The following is a 20,845-nucleotide window of genomic DNA, read 5'->3' on the forward strand; positions in this document are numbered from 1 at the left end:
GAATATTCAATGAATCACATAATGTAGACTGAAATGATTCAGCAAAAACACCTGAGGGTGTTTCCTGATGAAATTAGGGCAGTAGCTAATCTAGGCCTTCTTAAAATTGTGACTCACAGTTCTGATTTAATAAGTCAACATTTTAACCTAATATCTTTTACCCTGTGTATTTTCATTGTTGTCAGTCAAATGATCTTATCTGGGGTTTTTTCCTTTTTCTGTATAAAATTGGGTTCCACAGTAAACTGTGCATTTAGCCATAGATCTAAACAGGGAATGTTTTAGATTAAAATGTGGTATTTGGACTATACAGATAAATAAAAACTGTATGGAAATCAAAAAAGATCATGCAACTGATACGGTAATTTAAAATACAACAGATTTTGGTCAATATTGTTAGATGTTCTAAATAACCTGTAAATAATTAGAAGTACAGGAATTACAGGAAAATTACTGGTTTGCCACAATTATGTGACTGCGGTTGAGTTTCTATAAAAAGGACATTGAATGATTCCTTCACTACTTTACTTTTCATTAGACCACATTCATAATACACCACTGAAACCATGAGTTTAACTCACAGTGCATTGAGCTCAGAATGAAAGATCAGTTCATATGTTTTGTATGCAGGTGACTTGGTTTTCGGACTGGGACAGCAGGGTGGGGTGGGGTCACGTGTGAGGAGATCATATTCTGCTTATGACTCCAGAAAAAGCCCCCCCACCCCCCACCCCCGTTCCAGTGGACTGACAGCTGAGACCAAATCAATGCTGCACCAGACAATAGAATAATAAAGTAGGGGAGGAAAAAACAGGGCTGCACCTGAAATCATTCACGATTAAACATTAATGTTTTTTATTTTGTTCATCTGTCCAACATTTTTGCCAATTAGGCTGCTTATATGTTGTACGATTGTGAAGTGGATAAAATAATAATAACAATAATTATAACTTTAAGGTGCTGACCAGTCTAAATTAGCAGAAGACGGGATATAAAGTTTTCTTAGAGTTTAGCTCTTTATTCATTGATTGATGGTGACATTGGGAACGAGAATGGCACTCATGACAACATATTTAAATTGACTAGATCGGTATTATTATTTGGATCTGCACCAAATTGCACTCACATCAGTCCTCTAAATATCTATATAATAATATGTAAAAATAGTCTATGGCTGCTGTCTTTGTGTAATCTTGCTTAGAAACAAGCGGACAGGGGTGAAAACATAACCTCTTGGCGGAGGCAACAACTGCACCTCATGATACTGTTTTTACACAAAAGGAAGTTTCAGGATTCAGATGGTTTCTGTAGCACCCCCATTCGGAAAACTGTTCCCACAATTGAAGTGGATCTCTCTGTCCCGTGTGCCGGGCCTTTCCCATGTGGTCCTGCAGGAATGACAAGCCTGAAGGTTGAAGCAGGCTTCACTTCAGGATCAAACTGATTATCAGCCTGGTCCAAATATACCAGAGTGAAGGACGAGACAAGGACTGAGGGACTAACGCAGACTGTCAGGATCAATCACACCAGGCCTGTGCAGTCTTATGATATGTCAGGTTTTCTATCAGGATCACAAAGTCTCACAGTTTTAGTCGAAATGGTTCAGGTTTAGGTCCGGTGGACATATTCATGGTATATAGTTCCTGGTCCGATAGTCCCTGCAGCCCGGCTCAGCCCTGACACAGATCCAACCAGGGACCAGCTGTCACCGCGCTAACAATCTGACTATTATTTAAGATTTAACAACATACTGTGTTGAGCTGCTTAGCCCAGTTTGACCCACTTAACACTTTTCAGTAATTCTATAAGATGCTGCAGTTCACTTTACATTTCACCTGTATTGTATTTCACGATTATTTGTTCAGCAATAAAGGTATCAAGTCTTTATAGGGTTAAATGAAAAATTTGACTTCATTGGATTTCATATTTATTTAATCATTTTATAGTAAATGCTTCACCTGCAACAAACTGATTCCACATTAAAGTCAATATGATGAAAAGTTCTAAAACTGCTTACAAAAGAATGGAAGTCTACTTTTCCAAAGACAAATGGTAAACTCCAGCTGAGGATCATACGATTGTCAGACGCAGACAAGTTAGAATCGTGTCTACGTTTATTTGTTTAGTATGTATTGATTTCTGCATAAATTATTTTATTTATATTTACTCTTTGTTCTGTAATGTGAATTATTATTTTTTCCTTTTAGACCATGGTATAAAACCAAACAAAAGTTAGAAACAATTAAAACAAAACAAGTAAATACAATATATGGAATTAGTTTAGTAGTAGCTGTTATAATATTTAGTATTATTTTACTGTTATACAGTTTTATTAATTTTCCATGTATAAGTTTGATTTATATAAATAGTTGTGATGGATTTCTACACTCAGGGGACGTGAGCAGTGTTTCTTTTTTATCTGCTTATCTATAATAAGGTGGATTTGTGTCACAACTTGGGCAAACAGTGGGTGAACCCCTGCTGTCTGTGAGCACCCCCACTCTGTTTCATCCATCTGCTTGCTCAGTAATTGACCTATTAATGGATTTAGATAAAGCTGATTTACTGCCTTGTTCCTGACTCAGACGAAGAGCTGGGCTGCATTTAAAAAAGTAATTAATTTAGTGTTGCAAGTTTTACTCAGAGTTGATGATGAGAGGGAGAACAGATCCAGCAGAATGGACTCGAGTTGCTTCCAACAAGCACAAATTCCAAATCACTTTATAAATGGGGATGATTCAAAAGTTTAGATTCAGATTTAAACATTTTGACGTCACCTAAAAAGTGCAGCAAGTGTGTCAAAAATTATATTATAAAAAAGACAGTTAAAGTTGATATGTGACTTAATATATCATAATACTGACATTCAAAGGAAATATATGATTTATTATATCATAACAATGACAGTTAAAGTAAATATGAGACTTAATGGTTCATAATAATCGCATTAAAGGTAAACATGTGACTTAATATATCATAATAATGACATTCAAAGTAAATATATGATTCAGTATATCATAGTAATGACAGTTAAAGTAAATATGAGACTTAATGGTTCATAATAATGACATTCAAGTTAAATATGTGACTTAATATATCATAATAATGACATTAAAGTAAATATATGATTTAGTATGTCGTAGGAATGATATTAAAAGTAAAAACGAGACTTAATGGTTCCTAATATTCACAGTTAAAGTAAATATCTGATTTAATATATCATCATTTTAACCTACAATGAGTATTTCCTCTGTTCATTCATCACTTTTCTGTCTCCAGCGTCACTCATCGCTGCCAGGGACGACCTTACGCGCTGACGTCGCTCGTTCATCCCCCGTGACGTCAGCACGTAGGCACGCTCCTGCTGCTATGCTAACCCGATGCTAACTTGTAGCCGAGCGGCTGCAGCTTGTGTCCGCTTCTTCTGCTGTTTCCCGCGGGGACACGAACCGCAATCACCGGTAAACTCGTTCGCTTAACCCGGAGCGTCTGCGCGTCCGTGTCGGGCCCGCGCCATGGCCCTGCAAGGCCCGGAGGAGCTGGGGGAGCAGGTCGAGGAGCCGGAGGATCTGGACGACCAGGACGCTAGTAGCATCTCCCCGGCCGAGGAGATAACGCTGCCCCCTGGGCCCGGAGGGGACGAGGAGCCGGGGCAGACGCTCCTCCTGCCGTGGGACCGCTTCTCCACCTGGCTGCACTGCATCTGTGTGGTGGGCTTCGACCTGGAGCTGGGGCAGGCGGTGGAGGTGATAACACGTCCCAGTTAGCGGTTGTCCACGGCGCAGACTAATTCCTGGACGCTACCGCACAGACATCTCACGCAGCTGTGTGTGGTTGTTGTTTTAGTCATAGACGGAGACACACGAATGCTCCAACAACAAATTTCAATTTAAGATTTACCTGACATTGTTTAAGAAGATTGTGTGTGTGTGTGTGTGTGTGTGTGTGTGTGTGTGTGTGTGTGTGTGTCTGTGTGTGTGTGTGTGTGTGTGTGTGTGTTTCCGTGTGTGTGTGTGTTTCCCCATTCCTGGAGTTATTCTGTTAACAGCAGCCACAACATCACCTTTACTGATTTGACACACACACACACACACACACACACTAAACTTTGGGAGTTGAACTGGTGAGTTTTCTCCCCGTTGGATTCATCGCTGACCACAAAGCAAATAATGACCTTAAAAGTAAATATGAGACAGTTAATGTAACCGTGTGACTTAAACTTTGGGGATTTGAACTGGTGTGTTTCCTCTTCAATGACAACAAGCACCTGTTGTCCTCACGTGATGTTTGAATGCAGACATTGTGCGGTAACCTCCTTAATAACATCCTGCCTGTGGTTAACAAGGTGACACACAACGACCTGTCTTTAAACTCTCGTGGGTTCCAACCGCTTCACTTTATCCAATTATCAGATCAGGTGTTCTCTCATGAGTCCCACTGTGGGGGAAGCCACCGTGTTGCAGCAGCAAAAAGGGAATCGACAAATATGTGCAATGGCAACAAACATTGTCCATCTCACAGTTATTCTCTCCACTGAGAGGTTGAGTTTTAAATGTATAAAATGGGAGCAAATTTTCCAACTTAAGTGCCCAGGACCCATAGAAACATTTAGCTAGATCAACAGTTTGTAGCAGAGTAAGAAAAGAGAAAATCATCACATTTGAGAAACTGGAACCAGTGAAATTAGGTCATTTATGCTTAAATCATCACACACATAATTACCAAACGTTTTGCTGATTTATTTTCTCTCAATCGTCTAATACTCTCATTTGTTACTCTACATTTCATCACATTGTCCACAAACAAAATGAGGAGATACACTCTTCTAAATCCTTTACTTTAAAGCAAGTTGTAAAAGTGGTCCACTTTTGGTACTGATGGCAGAATAGAACATTTTATGACACCTTAGTGAGGGGGTAGAGCGGTCGTCCTCTAACCAGAAGGTCGGCGGTTCAATCTCCGTCCTCCCCATCTGCATGCTGAAGTGTCCTTGGGCAAGATACTGAACCCCGAATTGCCCCTCATAGACAAAGTGGTGCCCATAGATGCACTGTATGAATGTGTGTGTGTGAATGGCTATGAACTGTACTGTAAAGCACTTTGAGTGGTCAACAAGACTAGAAAAGCTCTATATAAATACAGATCAACTATTTAAACTAGTTCATATTGATATTTACAATATATACAAGCATTAGAACTTCTAGAACATGACAGTTTTGGTTCTGTATAAATAAATCTGACATGACATAAATGACATATAGCAAAATACTGGAAATGTATGTGAAGTCAATTCAGTAACAAGTTTTGACAAAATATGTCATCAAGTCCAGTAAAATGACAGAGAGGAGTTAGAGAAAGTAACGACCCAGTGACCGTGATTGAAGAGACAAATGTATGTTTGAAAAGATGTTTGAAGTTTAAACAACTTGGTGGTGAAGCAAGTGGTGCTAAACAAATGTTGTGGCTTGGAGTTTGTGGCTTGATGAGCTGGTGTTGTGTGGTAACTCTGTTCCTCTGTGTTCCAGGTCATTTATCCTCATCATTCCAAACTGTCTGAGAAAGAGGTGAGTTAAACTGACTTGTTAAAAAAATGGGTTTGACTTTACTAAGTTCACTGAATCCTACAAGATCTGAGCTGTAAATTATTTTATATTATTTGTCACCATTTCTCAACTGCAGTTTGTTGTGTGTCATTGTCGGGGGTGTGGATAAGTGCATCGACCTGTGATGATGCGATGAAAAGGACAAAATCTAAATCTAAATGTTGCTGCTTTCTTTCAGAAAACAAGTATCTGCTACCTTTCCTTCCCCGACTCAAACTCAGGTGAGTTCCTGTTTCAGCCTTTTGAATTTCCACATTAAATGTTAGCATTGCCTGATTGGGGAATATACAGTGCAGGCGCAGGGTATCATGCCTCCGATGCTGTTCATTTATAGTGATAAGATATTCATATATATGATAAGAAGTAGTCCATACAACATGTTGTCTTACCACGTCTGATGGCAATAGTTCAAAAAAATTGTCCTGACGGCCTCGCTCGATGGAGCAGTGAGACGTCGGCTGCTATATAAAGGACAAAGCATTAATTAGCATGCTTTTAATGAATGTGACACTAGTCTGAAGGTAGATATGAGTACGGACTGGTTTGTACACTCACTCGTCCACAATCGTCTCTCTGGAGTTGTGCATCTGAATCAAGTGTGTGTTTTCCTGCAGCTGTGTGTTGTTGACTGAGTCATCAGGTGGTAAACATGACAAACCTGCTGCCCTCAGGGTGGAGACAGAATCAGGACACAGTGCCTATCGGGCTGCTATTTATATAACTTTGTGCTTGTATACACAGACAGGGCGGGGGGGGGGACATAACCCTTTTGGAGGAGATAGGAATCTGCAGATGCAAAATGAAAACAAAGGTGTAATCCATGAATGTTATAAAACTCTTCTCAGGCACTTGATCAACCAATCAGACACCTGGAGATCTGGGGAAATATGGCAACAGTTAATTTTCCTTATGTGATGACAAAATATATTCTCTAATGCTTCACTGTGTCCATTTTGTTCCTGAGGTCCTCAGCGCTGCAGACGCTCTCTCCTACTCAGATTAAAGAAATACGCACAAGTAAAATGAATTGAGCCATCCGAGCGTGTGAAGTCGGTTCAGTCTGAGAATCAGAGTTGTGGATCAAACGCAACCCGACTGCACGGTGTCATGGAGCCTTGGCTCAGAACCATTTATATATTTCTCCCTCTCACTTTCCTCTGGCATTTCTGCTTGAGAATGTGCAGAGGTCCCCGGAGGTTAAAGGCCAGTTGATGACTCATCGTCGACTTCCCGCTTCCACTTTTATTCCTCTTCCTGTTTGTCCCGAAATCAGGAAGAGCCACTCGACACGAACGAAAATAAATCTGTATCAAGTCAAAATGTCAACCCTCTTAACGTCTTTCTACAACTAGTTTACAGAGGTGTAGATCATGGACAATGTAAAAACTAATAAATATAAAGGTACGATTTATAGAACGTTGATTAAATCACTAGAATCGGATATGGAATGTTGCAGATGTATTTAAATACATCTTAACCCCGGTCAATCTGAACATAGACCGTACAGTTAGTCGTGCTGCTTTTATGTAGTGAAATTTAACACTATGTTTCTCTCTGCTGCGTTTCCAGGTTGCCTTGGCGACACCCAGTTCTGCTTCCGCTTCCGTCAGGGCTCAAACAGGAAGTCATCACTCAGCTGCTTCCTGGAAACCACAGACCGGGACGCACCGCCATGTCTGAAGGTCGGGAAATACACACACACGCTGTCATAGATGAGATTTTCAGTCATTTTCTGGTTCTGGACTCTCGTCAAAATCTGTGTTAACACGAACTACAGAAAGGCAACATCTGGCCTAAAACATACATGTTCTGTTTTATTCTTAAGAGAAGTAAACAACAGAAAAAACACAATGTTTGTCCACTCATTGAACAGTGCTGGGAAATAAAACTGTGCCACAATCAAAATGAATTGCTGACACCTGATATACAATGATGCTGTTATTTTAAACGGTGTGTGTGTGTGTGTGTGTGTGTGTGTGTGTGTGTGTGTGTGTGTGTGTGTGTGTGTGTGTGTGTGTGTGTGTGTGTGTGTGTGTGTGTGTGTGTGTGTGTGTGTGTGTGTGTGTGTGTGTGTGTGTTTTGCAGAGGGAACAGGGCCACTACTACGGCTACGTGTATTTCCGTCAGGTGCGGGATAAATCTCTGAAGAGGGGATACTTCCAGAAGGTCAGTGTCAATCTCTGGAGTCTCTGCAGTTCAGATCCATCGGCATGTGATAGAAAACTGAACACCACCAGTCAAACAGTCAGTTAGTTGTTCTTTATTAGTTCACCGGGTAAAACTCGGTGTAGCCGACAACATCTCGTCACACCAGTCGCTCTGTTACTGTCACCGTTTCCACTAATGGATTATTATGTTTCTGGAGATGCACTTCCTGTTTAGCCACGCATTTTCGTAGACAACCAGACACATACGCTCAATGTTAGTTACAGATATGGACGAAGCCTTCTGTCCACGCTCTGCTTTTACTTTGTCCGTCTTTGCGCACGTCTTCCGAAAGCTTGTGTTTATTGACGAAACAGAAGAAACGGAGCCGTAGCAGCAGAAGTCCTTGTGGGCAGTGCAGCAAATAGTTTAAGCAAGACGACCTTAGGACACGAGGAAGAAATTTCACCATGGGAGGGAACTTTTTGAGGAGAGTCTCCATGAGTTAGTTAGTCAACACAGCTTTCACAAACACACACTTTCCCCCTGTCGTTGTCACAGCAGGTATATTTCAGTTTAGTGGCCGCAGGTGATTTATTGTGTTGTAATCTCTGAATCTGTCCACTTCTCTCCATCAGTCCCTGGTCCTGATCAGCAAGCGGCCCTATGTGACCTTCTTCCACTCGCTGTTAAAGATCATGGCTCCAGAATACTTTGAGAAACAGGAGCCCTGTCTGGAGGCCGGTCAGTCCAATGCACAATGTCTACTTTTCTGCTTGTTGGGGGGGGGGGGGTGGATTCAGATTCTGATTGATAATGTTCCATGTGTTTGTTCCACAGCTTGTAATGACATAGACCGCTGGCCGACACCCCATCCCGGACGGATTCTAACGCTGCCCATTATGGGAGTGGTCATCAAGGTACACACACGCACACACACAATCAATAGATGGACACCAGTAGGTTTCATTTGTAGCAGTTGGTTAAGCACAGGGGACACAAAACATTACTCCACAACACTTCATTTACATATGGTTTGTACATCAAGGCCCAACTGTCCCCTTCACTTCAATCAAGCTGCACACACTCATAGATATCAGTCCTCTGAAGATACTCTAGATATCTTTGATTAATAATTATTCCCTGGGAAAATGTTTGTTTATTGAGGAATCCTGCTGAAATACAAACCGTGGTGAAAATATACATCACCTCCTTGGCGGAGGTAACCAGCTGTGGCACGTTTACTACCGTGCGATCTTTGATTAAAACAAACGGGTGCAGGGCAGAATGAATATTTAGTGGTCTGTGTTAAACTGGTTTGTGATGAGCATCTGAACTGTGGCTGTGTCGGATCTTTGTGCTGCTGCAGGTTCGTATCCCGACATCTTACGACAAACCAGGAACCTCACAGCTGGTCCAGTCCTCCCAGGTGATCACACACAAAAATGCACTAACACACATTTTCTTTAAGATTTTTTAACTGTTTCTCATTAATTCTTCTAAGTGAAGGAGTTGTTTCTTCCAACTTTTTGTATTTTGTGACTGAAGTGTGTGAATTTACCCTGAACATGTGATTCTCGCAGCTGAAATGGAGTCTGGTTGTTTTTTCAGAGTGACAGTCTGGTGTCCATCGTGCTCCCAACCATCCATGAAGTTGACCTCTTCAGGTGAGACCTGCAGGTCCAAGTGTTGGTCTTCACAGTTCACATGCATGTCCTGTCACCACCTGCTGTTCAAAGTCAGCACTGCAGCAGTAGCAGGCACAGTCTGGACTGGGAGGGTTGTTTACCTCTCAGTCCCAGTTAGAGAATATCTATCAGAACTAGTATTTATGGGACAAAATAAAGCTTTACATATTCTCTAAGATCAATATCGGCCGGCAAAAATGAATTTGTCCCATTACAAGCTCTAAACTTGTTATATTTGTTATAATATATTTTCATAATCTCTCTCCAGGTGTTTCTACCCGGTCTTCTTCCACATCCAGATGCTGTGGGAGTTAGTGTTGTTGGGGGAGGCGCTTGTCGTGATGGCGCCGTCGCCAGCAGAGTCATCAGATACGGTCCTGGCACTGGTCAGGTGAGTCGATAGACACGGGTCACTCTGCCAGCAGCCGCTTTACAATTCAATATGTATTCTGAGGTTGTGTCTTTTAAATTCTGGAGAAGAATTAAAATGACTTGAAATGCAATCGTCGTGTCTCTGATCCAGTAAATTTCACATCTTAAATTCGGTGTTTAAAATCAGTTTTTGTAGTTTCTTGGTGACCTATTGGCACTGACTGGTTACATACATGCAGATATGTCTGATCTGCCATTTGTTTCATAAATATTTTAAATTATAAGGTTTCATTTCTGCGTAGAAGTTCACTGATCTACCTTAACAGGCATCTGTAAAATGCTGCCGGGCTTAACTCTGCAGCTCAATCAGGCTTTTACATTTACATTGATCTGTGTCGTGTGTCTCTCTCTGCAGCTGCATCTCTCCCCTGCGCTACTGCAGCGACTTCCGACCGTACTTCACCATCCACGACAGTGAATTTAAGGAGTACACCACCCGGACTCAGGCTCCGTGAGTAAAGATGAACCAGCACAGCGGCTAGCGTGCTGCCCTTTAGCAAGGCACTGTATAAATAGATTTGTAGGAAGACAAATAAAATGCTGTGTGTCAGATTTATCAGCATTTACCTGATGATTGTGGAGTCACCTGTGTTCTCTCTCCATCGACAGGCCGTCAGTCATTCTAGGAGTGACCAATCCTTTTTTTGCTAAAACGCTGCAGCACTGGCCGCACATCATCCGCATCGGAGACATGAAGCAAGCAGGTAGATTTGCGTTCACGCACGCAACCCTCCAGAAAGTTTCAGAAGAATGTCCAGACTTAAGCGCACGTCTGACAGCAGCTTGCATTGTCTGTTCTTCTCAGGTGAGATGGCCAAGCAGATGAAAGTGAAGAAACTGAAAAACCTCAAAACTCTGGACTCTAAACCTGGTAAATGCTTCTAACTTCTCCTCTTTGTCGTTATAATTTGTTAACGCTATGTGGCACTTCACATGACACACGAGTGACTCTCTCACAAACTCACATTCACACTTGTGAGGCAGCAGATTATCCACCAGGGGGCGCTTTGAGATCAACTCCCCTGTCAAACCCACCATGATGTCACCCATTGGTTTGTGAGCTGAATTTGGCATTTTGTTCAGCGCCATCTTGGTTTTATGAAAGCAGAAGTAACCATATTTGGAGGAACAGGGGGTGGAGCCTGACCAAGAGCTGGAAGTCACAGCACACCCGCTTAGCTGTCAATCACACTGTATCTACGCCCTGGTTCACACACATCATCGCTGTATCGAAAAAGACTTGAAACTGGAGATTGAGACAATAAACTCCACAGGAAAAAGTTTACTGACGTTATTAATCAAGTCAGTCGTAGATTTTTCATCTTCTGACTTCTTTCAAAACCAGTGGAGTTGCCTTCTGCTGGTCATTCCAGAGAATGCAGGATTCATACCTCCATATACCTTCAATTGCATAATGTCTTCGGGTTCTCCGTCAATCTGTTCATCCCATTCTTGTGAACACGATATGTCAAGAACACTTTGAGGGAATTTCTTCAACTGTGGTACAAAGGTTCGGTTTGACTCAAGGATGAACTGATGAGGATTTGGTGGTCGAAGGTCACGTTGAACTTGTAAACAACCGCAGGGCAGTAATTGTTCTATACAGTCTATGGATCAGCTTTAGTTTCCTGATGTTTGTGTGTTTTGCAGGTGTGTACACTGCATACAAGCCATATCTCAACAAAGATGAAGAAATCATCAAACAGCTTCAGAAGGTAAGACAACGTCTCCTCTCGATTTCCTACACAGGGTTTCCCCGTTCATCAAACAGGCCGTGCACTTCAGCCCAAGTGGCTTTTGTAGCAGTCACAGATAAATGAAGAAGTGGAACATGACTTTCACTAATGATGGATCTGTGATGAGGGGACATCTGATGAAGACAAGTCGTGAAGGTGTCGATCATTTTTGTTCCTTGATTCTCAGGGTGTTCAACAAAAGAGACCCTCAGCGGCCCAGAATGCAATTCTTCGACGCTACTTCCTAGAACTGACTCAGAGCTTCATCATCCCACTGGTAACAACAATTAAAACATGTTTTTGTTTCTCTGTGTTTCAGAGGAAGGTGATGATTCATTGTGATACTGTGTTTTGTCTTCGGGTGTTTCTTTTAATGCATTGATACGTAAAGCAATTTACACCAGATACCTCATTAAGAGGGACCTTTTCTGGAGGATTCTCATCCCCCATGTTGAGAGAGAGAGAGATCACCTCTTTATGTTTTCTGTCAGTGCTGCTGCAGGTTTGAGCTGAAGTAATGAAATGTGTGTTTGTGTGTGTGTGTGATAGGAGCGGTATGTGGCAAGTCTCATGCCTCTCCAGAAGTCCATCAGTCCCTGGAAGAGTCCTCCTCAGCTCCGACAGTTCATCCAGCAGGACTTCATGAAGACACTGGAGAAAGCTGGACCTCAGCTCACATCCAGACTGAAAGGAGACTGGATAGGACTCTACAGGTTCTCACACACGCACACAGTTGTAATTAGAGCCTGACTGATTTTGTCATAAGGGTTTGTTTATATATCAGAACTTTTACTCCTTAATATCGATATCAGCATTGGCCCCTAAAAAAACAAAGAATCTGTCAGGGTCTATTTCTAATATTGATAAACTATGAAATCCCACTGGAACAGTTACTTTCCTGGAAGTGTTTCTCTAGATCTATTGTAAAAGTTTTCTACTTTATATATAGACTCTGTCACATGATTAATGAAATGTACAGTTTCCAGAGCATCACGTGGACTCCTGTGTTTTGTGTTGCAGAAATTTCCTCAAGTCTCCCAACTTTGACGGCTGGTTCCGCAACAGGAGGAGAGAGATGACCCAGAAACTGGAGGCTCTGCACCTGGAGGCGCTTTGTGAGGAGGTGAGGAGGGAGGGGTGAGGACAGGGCCTGGTCTCAGAGGACGTGGTCTACGCAGTCCTCCGTAGAAGGTCCGGTCTGCGGAGGATTTCCCATTTGCGTCACAAGCTTGTCTCACTCTTAGCGTTGCATGGTTAGCAACTTGTTAGCATCGTCACCAGGGGGCAATGAATCCTCGGATAGTTTTGCCTGAGAAGGATCCACCTGTTGGATCTTTGTTTCTCCAGAGTAGAAGGACGTCACTTTATAATGTCAACACACCTAATATCACCGTTTCATTTTGATTGTATGTTATTTTTTGCCGTTAATTCGCTTAGAGCTTCTTTACCTCACTGAAGAATGAGATATACAGGACCGACTGTCAGTCAGGTTTGTGTGGAGCAAACTGAAACAGTCCATCAAACTGGTCCAGCAGAATCCATGTTCATTATCTTTAAAGCCAAGAAGGATGGATACAATAAGACTCAACATCTCTCTCGCTCCTGTCTTTTGTTTGAAGGATCTGCAGGTGAGAGTCCAGAAGCACACAGAGGTGGAGACGGTTGATCTGGTTCTGAAGCTGAAGGATAAACTGGTGAGTACAAACTAGTCCAAGGCTCAAACAACTGCTTATACAGTTACTACTACTAATGTGATGGTACTTGCACTGCTCTGACTAATAACACCTACACCACTGCTGGTACTGCTAATGCTCCTCCTACGCCATGCCAGTCTGCAGTTTTATGCATTAAAGCAGGATTACTAACCCTAGCTGTAGGTTGTTTTCTGTGTGTTTTTTGAAAGATCTTAAATGGAACCTGAATAAACTTTGTTCACATAAACATGAACGTGCCTCTCTGCTGCAGGGTCAGGCGGAGAGGGAGCAGCTCCCGGTGCGCCCGGGGACCCTGGCCAAGCTGAAGGCCCACATCGACGCAGTCATCCTGGCCTTACCTGAGGACCTGCAGGGCATTCTCCACAAGCCCTCCACTCCCTGACCTTTGACCCTCAGCCTGAAACTCTAACGCCACTTTGAGGGGGGGCAGAAAGTCTCCTCCCTGGTGGCCCCCGGGTAGAGGGGCCCCCGTGCACTCAGACTGAGGAGCCCCTGCTCGGGTTCAACATGGAAAGCACATGGAATTTTTGTTTTACCAATTTATACAACTCAATTCAGTTTTTCCCCCCCCCCCCCCCCGCTACTGTTTTATTAAGAGGATTTTTTGTTGTTGTTTTTTAAATCACAGAAACATTAAGTGAAGAAAAGAGCGAGTGACACATTTCTAATTCATCGGGTGTTTGCTCTTTTCAAACATGACGCATTAACTTAAGTGTATCTGAGCCGACACAGGATTTGTCATCACCGTCATGGAAGCAGGAAAACGACCCCCTGCTGACCTTTGACCCTCAGTGTTTTTAACCTGTTGACGTTTTTTATTTTTACTTTTTTAACTTGACGATGGAGTGCTGCAGGCAGAACTGACTCTGGAGTTTTTCCATCCATTTCTAAAAAAAAATTATGTTTTTTAAAAGAAGTGCACTTCATCGCTGACTGGACCAGTGTGCCCTTCACACACACACACACTGACACTTTTATGCAAACAAACTGAACCGAGCAGAGCCGAGCAGTGCTTTATAATTCAATTTTACTAAAACGTTATCCTAACAAACACACAACATTAGGCACCAGCGACCCTGTAAGAACTGTCAGTACATGTCTCTCATCTGAAGTGCTGATGAGCAAATCCTCTTCCCTGTATTCATGTTGACGCTGTCTGAGAAAGTTTGATTTGGTTTTGATTCTATTTCATTTCTGACGTTTGTGTCACTGCTGTGTGAAAAAGCTTATTTTTGTGTGCGGGTTGAAGAAAGTCTTCAGAACGCTGAAAATCTGTTTCTGCCAAGAATGAAGGGAAAAAAATTTAAGCTAAAAAAAAGTCTGAAAAAACTCAAGTTCAAAATGGCCCAGGTCAAAATTATGAAAACTTTGAGGTGGTAATGATCTCTATAGAGCATTTATCAAAACTATGTGAAGTTAATTGTGACTAAGACGAATGAGGTTTATCAAGAAAAGCGTTTGTTTCAGTCTGATATCTACTGACATAATATTTCTGTTTTTCTCCACCTCCAATGTGATCGTGTCCCAGGACAGACGTTCACACCAGGTCTGAACGGGGTCTGAGTCTCAATCTGTGTCTGAAAGAAAACTTAACTTAACATTCATTCTTTATTCTCACTCTGAATTAAATACGTTCTGCTGAAGAGTCACTAGAGTTCACCTCTTTCCTGCTCAGGATATCTTCCCTTCAGACATGAGTGTAGTTCTTCCTGAGCAAGGGAACGACACAGATGCTTTGTCGAACTAAATCAGAAAATATTTAGATTCCTGTTAAATAAATAAACCCAACAAACGTATTCAGTTCTAATAAAAACACTAGAAAATTTAACCCTTCAACTACAACGTGTGTTTAATTTACATTAATGTAAAACTGTTTTCCAAGTCGAGCTGAAGATTTTTGGGTTAACGGGAAGTTTTTGTGGTTTTGGTCAATTAAGCTTTTTAATTTTTTCCTTTATTAACACTAACACAGAGTCTTAGATAATCTGGTTAAATTCTTTTTCCATTTTGAAGTGAAGGGGCCAAAATGTGAATATTCCCCCTAACAGTACAAAACAAAAGGATTTATTCTATTGACAGCAATAACGCTTTCACAGGTCATTTCATTGATTCTGGTCTTGGTATTTCCAGAGTGTAAATGACTTAATGGCAGAGTTTATTTCTCAAATAGTAGGAAGTGGTTAGTAAGTTGACGTCTGCATTTCAAAATATGACTCGTCTGGAAAAGTCGACCACACTCCTTGTCAGACATGGATTACGTCATGTGGTGGTGTTATGTTTGGGGGCGGGGGGGGCATTTTCTTTTAAGCCATGATGTAACTCATGTTTGATGAATGCTCTGAAATTTGCCTTTTTTTTTGTTTTTTTTTTGTCGAGCAGATAATTGTAAAGAAAAGTAACAGGAGTATGAGCTGGTTGGAAAAACCTGTGACATCTGGTTGTTGGGCAACCATGTAAGTTTTCTATTTGTGAAAAGATAACTTTTTATCAACTTTTCCATGGAGGGCTGTTTGTCCTCGATGTAATACTCTGTAGAGGAGAGGACTTTTGTACATAACGGTGTAAAGTGACATGTTGGCCCTGATGTGAGGATGTACAATAATTATTTTGCTATGACAACAGATGTGTTGCTAAATACAGAGTTATAAATGAGAATTTCTTCATATAATGTTTATTTAATTCCGATGCTGTTGACACACTTTGACATTTTGAATCTGTTGCTCATTCGCTAACAGACTCGACGAGAATGTATTTGATCGTTTCACTCCCCTCGAAAAAACATCTGGCTGAAGTCGACAGCTGTTAATTAGTGACATTAAGGTCCCTTTATTTATTGGTGTCTGTGTCGATGACCAATACTAATACGCTCTCTTATCAGAAAGGATCCATCGTGAACAGTTTACCGAAACCACAGGTTAAATTAAGGAGCGCGAGGTAACATCGAATACGGATCAAAACTACATTTTGCAGTATAACTATAGAAAATAATAAAAGATGTTCAGCAAGTAGCCTGATACAAGCTTTTACACAGCTGCACATATTTGATGACACTGTTTCTGTTTGAAGCCATAACCACTTCACTGAAGCCCCGATACTGCAGTTTTAATAAAGAAATGACGACGTGACGGACGTGTCGATGAAGTTGATCTTTATTGACGCTCACATGATGCCGACAGTTGATGTTTTTTAATCAAATGCAAAGATGTCGACCGCAGTCTTGTGTTCATTTGATTGGAACTTGAACATTGTTTGAATCCTCTCGATGCCGAGTGGAGTTCATCCGCACTGCAGTGTCGTGATGTCGCTCAGAGCACACATCTGTTCCCTTGAGTCCAATTCAGCTGCAGCACATTGCACACACTCGTAGATCTCAGTTCCCTAAATATGTCCCATATGTTCCTCACTTAAGGAAAAGTGAGGAATCAAATAAAAAAGTGACACAAATCCAAAGTGTGAGTAAAAATGAACTGAACATTTAGAATCCAGGGTATTACTGAGAATATTCAGCACTGTTTATGTGTAAATATAATAATTTTTATCAAATCGTTTGATTTGATATTGATAAATGCTGATTATTGCTTCATTCTGAGTTATGATTGGATGATTAAACGAGGAACAGCGGATGCAGCTTGCTCTTCATCTGCTTGTGTATGTTTCACGGAAGCTCTCCTCCCTGTCTGTTCTTACTCTCCTCCTCTCTGAAAACCCTCCTGCTCTTCTCTCCCCTCAGTCCACGCCCCCTCCCCCTCCCCCTCCCCCTTTTTCTGATTGGCTGTTGCTCCTGCATCTCGTATGTGTCCTCCAACAGCACGTTTCCACTGAGAGAGTAGTTGATGTTGGACCAAGTAAGGACAGAGCCACGGGACGTCCTAGAGACACAAACACAATATATTAAACTATATATTATAATGTATTATTCTGTACTATATACTTTTCCATACTGCAGTATATACTATACCATAATATAATATTGATAATCAAGAAATCAAAACCACAATTTGAACAGATTTGCTGCAGCCTGATTGTGAGTTAGTAAAGGAACTGATTCTGTTCCTTTACACTTGTGAGGAACCTCATTGACACGATGGGTTCTGTGACCCTGAACCTGAACTGTCATAAATCAATGACACACACACACACACACACACACACACACACACGTTCTTACCTGTAGGCACTGGGCCTCATGTATTGGAGGATTTCTCTGTAGTTTACAGGATAATCCCACATCTGGACGTCTGTCAACTGGCCATCAAATCCTGGAACATAGATCACAGGCTCTTTTCCCTGTGGAAACTGAACACACACACACACACAGCAGGGAGATAATGTTAGAGACAGTGATGAAGATTTAAGATGATTAATACGACACAACAAATCAAGAGTTTATTGTTTTTTGAGCCACATGTTTTGTGTCTTTGGAAAAAAAAACGTGTGTGTGTGGAGTGGAAGTAAAGTAAGAGTTTCCTTATTCTCCCAGAAATTTCAAAGCAACACTATTCAACTTTTTTCACCTTAAAGCAGCAGCTTGATTAAAGTGAGTTTGATGTTTGAGTGAGAACAGGGAGAAAGTTTCCTCCTTCACTCCCTGAGCGTCTGTTCTCTGTAACTCTGGTGAGTGGGTTCGATCTCCTGTGAGAAGAACTGACTGAGAGTCACAGCTTCAACTGTCACAATCAGCTGCAGCGAGTTGAAGAGTGAAGCTGAACTGTCTATCAGTTAAAAACACTCAGAAGTTATTAAAAACCCGAGTTTATCTCCAATATTCAGCAGGAAACTGTTAAAATGTGAAGAATTCTAAACAGTTTGGTGGATTTGTTATAGCAGCAGCTCCTCTGGTTCAGGAAGCAGAGGATCATGGGTAATATCCTCCGTTGAGTTGTGTTTCAGGTCCCAGACACAGGCAGAGCTCCTCTCAACACATTGAGAAACTTTAGTTTTTTCTCTAAACCAGCTACTTTCAGACTTGCACTGAACAGTTTGTCTCTGTATGTGTGAACACAAATGTCCGAGTGAGGGCGTCTCCTCCGGGCTTTCTGCGGACTTTCTCCGCCTGGATCCCGGGTGTAAAGTCCGCAGAAAGCCCGGAGGAGTTGATGTGAGAACACAGCAGCAGATCCTCCGCAGGATTCACCGCAAGCGAGTGGGTGTGTTGATGACGAACGCACACACAAAAAGAAGAAAACAAATATCTCAGGATGAGAAAGCAGTGACACACACGAAGAAGACAAAGACGTCAAGAGAGTTTGACACCCCCAGAGGTCATGTCTGAAAACCACTTGGACACGAGGCCCAACAGAAGGAACCACCACCTGGACTTGTCTCCCTCCTCACCTGAGAGGGCAGCATCTTCCTGACGCTCATGTTTGAGCCGCTGAACACCTGCGCCACTTTCTTCACACTGTCCACGGTGAGGCAGACTCTGGTCCATATGTCCGGGGCAAGAACTCCTGGCCACAATTGAATGCAGGGTTGGAAGGTTTGTGAGTAATAAATCTCCTCACAGGTCAGTGAGTAGTAAAGACTGGTACTGGCTCCCAGAGTCACAGGGTGTGAGCTGGATGGGAAGAGTTTGAGGAGTGGGGGGTTTCTTGTTGTCGAAAAGTCATTGAGGTAACGCAGACACACAGAAAAACCTGCAGGATGCAAATGAGGGAGTGTTGATTTACAAATTCAAGTTAAAAGCACAATCTGTAATTCTATGCAACAAGTCTTTAAGTTTGAAACATGTTGGAATAATAACATCTGGAATAAGGTAATAGCAACACAACTCAACAAAATATAGCATATAATATATATATATATATATATCATCGTTGGTGGACATTTTAATGGATTAAAGTTTCATATTACACCTTTAAGTAAATACCACATGGACAACTCTGTCTGGTTTTGTACTTTGTCAGTCACCTGTAGTTGAAAGTGGCGTGGTCCAAGGGGTGGTGGTCCAAGGGGTGGTGGTGGTCTTAGGGGTGGTGGTGGTGGTCTTAGGGGTGGTGGTGGTCCAAGGGGTGGTGGTGGTCTTAGGGGTGGTGGTGGTGGTCTTAGGGGTGGTGGTGGTGGTCTTAGGGGTGGTGGTGGTCTTAGGGGTGGTGGTGGTGGTCTTAGGGGTGGTGGTGGTGGTCTTAGGGGTGGTGGTGGTGGTCCTAGCGGTCCTAGGGGTGGTGGTGGTGGTCCTAGGGGTGGTGGTGGTCCTAGCGGTGGTGGTGGTGGTCTTAGGGGTGGTGGTGGTGGTCCTAGCGGTGGTGGTGGTGGTCTTAGGGGTGGTGGTGGTGGTCCTAGCGGTGGTGGTGGTGGTCCTAGGGGTGGTGGTGGTGGTCTTAGGGGTGGTGGTGGTCCACTGTTTGGTGGTGGAGGGGGGATAGAAGGAGATTCCTCCTCCATTAGAAGATAAGGTGAACATCTTCCCATCCAAATTTACTGCAGGACCACCTGGAGACATGAAGAGAAAGAAATATCAAAGATCTTTTTCTGCACATTTTATGGTTAGAAGTGTTGTAGAATACACAGTAACATTATTAGAGTTCTCATGTATATTATATTTTTGTCAGTGGCAATAAATGGTAAAGCAATATAATATAATACAGTATAATATAATATATTTTATTATAATATCAAAACCTTTGTGCGGGTGTGGGACACTGAAAGTTTGTACTTTCACTACAATGAATCAATCGGTTTGTCAAGTATAGGTTCAATGTTATCTGTGTTGGGACCTGGTTTTTGGGAGACCAAAGCTCTGCCTATATGTGCAGCCAAAAGCCTGAAGCCGCAGGTCCCTCCAGGACTCAGTCTCCCAGGGGCCATCAACATCACACAGAGGTGTGAAACCCCCCCCCAGGGACACAGGTTTCAACTCCCATTGGTCACTCTGGACCCCATGACCTGTGAGGTCACCGGGCAAATATAAGGCCTGTTCTCCCCCCCCTTCTGCCTCTCTTCTGCTCTCTTTCTACACTCCCTCCACGGAGAGAAGGCTGTGGAGCCTCTTCTCCAGCTCACATCTTCTCTTCCCATCCAACTCTTCGAGAGGAGCACAAAGGTGCAGCTTCCAGCTCATCTCACCAAGGAAACCTCCTCGCACTCCAAGCTCTACCAACCTCCTAGCAGCGACTCGACGTCCTGCTTGAAAACTTCAACCAGCAACTGAGCTACACAGCTCAACAGAAACCAGCAAGACGACACAGAACTTCGAACTGCACAGCAACATCCTTTTTCCCCTTTCCACGGATGGGTAACACAACTGGGCTTAATAATTATACTAGGCTAAGCAAGACTGTTTATTCGATTCTGTGTGATGTTTATAAGTTTGATTTGTGGTGTTGTGATATTTTGGGTACAAGTTATTGAGAAAGTAATGTTAGTCTGTTATGCTCTTCACAGTCTTTCGTTGCATCCAATCTAGTAACTTCCTCTAATTTGGCACACACACACAGACACACACACACACACACACAGACACATGCATAACTCTTCACCTCATTATCTCTACAGGTCGTAACCATTCCAATAGGTGGGGGACGGGT

General features: G+C 42.4%; 2 protein-coding genes across 2 annotated transcripts; one reads left to right on the forward strand and one right to left on the reverse strand.

The window, feature by feature from the left end:
• The first annotated feature begins 3,301 nt into the window (after positions 1-3,301).
• On the forward strand, positions 3,302-14,612 carry dennd6aa (DENN/MADD domain containing 6Aa). The gene is made up of 19 exons (XM_034584449.1): positions 3,302-3,746; positions 5,526-5,564; positions 5,782-5,824; positions 7,173-7,285; positions 7,689-7,769; positions 8,387-8,492; positions 8,589-8,668; positions 9,118-9,177; positions 9,360-9,415; positions 9,705-9,827; positions 10,224-10,319; positions 10,478-10,572; positions 10,674-10,739; positions 11,519-11,583; positions 11,792-11,881; positions 12,154-12,317; positions 12,625-12,727; positions 13,224-13,298; positions 13,570-14,612. The coding sequence occupies exons 1-19, from the start codon at positions 3,516-3,518 to the stop codon at positions 13,699-13,701; spliced, it is 1,818 nt and encodes a 605-aa protein (XP_034440340.1). The 5' UTR covers positions 3,302-3,515; the 3' UTR covers positions 13,702-14,612.
• Positions 14,613-16,887: 2,275 nt separating this feature from the next.
• Positions 16,888-19,748, reverse strand: LOC117760966. The gene is made up of 5 exons (XM_034584450.1): positions 19,667-19,748; positions 19,230-19,318; positions 18,654-18,955; positions 17,488-17,615; positions 16,888-17,188 (listed from the first exon to the last, which is right to left on the reverse strand). The coding sequence occupies exons 1-5, from the start codon at positions 19,720-19,722 to the stop codon at positions 16,975-16,977; spliced, it is 789 nt and encodes a 262-aa protein (XP_034440341.1). The 5' UTR covers positions 19,723-19,748; the 3' UTR covers positions 16,888-16,974.
• Between the last annotated feature and the right edge of the window lie 1,097 nt (positions 19,749-20,845).

The sequence above is a fragment of the Hippoglossus hippoglossus genome, chromosome 5, assembly GCF_009819705.1.
Source record: "Hippoglossus hippoglossus isolate fHipHip1 chromosome 5, fHipHip1.pri, whole genome shotgun sequence".
NCBI classification, from domain to species: Eukaryota; Metazoa; Chordata; class Actinopteri; order Pleuronectiformes; family Pleuronectidae; genus Hippoglossus; species Hippoglossus hippoglossus.

Coding starts and splice junctions, on each gene's coding strand:
- dennd6aa (XM_034584449.1), top strand. CDS start 3,516: ATGGCCCTGCAAGGCCCGGAGGAGCTGGGGGAGCAGGTCGAGGAGCCG. Junction 11,584..11,791: donor TCATCAAACAGCTTCAGAAG/GTAAGACAACGT, acceptor CTTGATTCTCAG/GGTGTTCAACAAAAGAGACC. Junction 11,882..12,153: donor AGAGCTTCATCATCCCACTG/GTAACAACAATT, acceptor TGTGTGTGATAG/GAGCGGTATGTGGCAAGTCT.
- LOC117760966 (XM_034584450.1), bottom strand. CDS start 19,722: ATGTTCACCTTATCTTCTAATGGAGGAGGAATCTCCTTCTATCCCCCC. Junction 17,616..18,653: donor GGAAGATGCTGCCCTCTCAG/GTGAGGAGGGAG, acceptor GTGTGTGTTCAG/TTTCCACAGGGAAAAGAGCC. Junction 17,189..17,487: donor ATGAGGCCCAGTGCCTACAG/GTAAGAACGTGT, acceptor TTGTGTCTCTAG/GACGTCCCGTGGCTCTGTCC.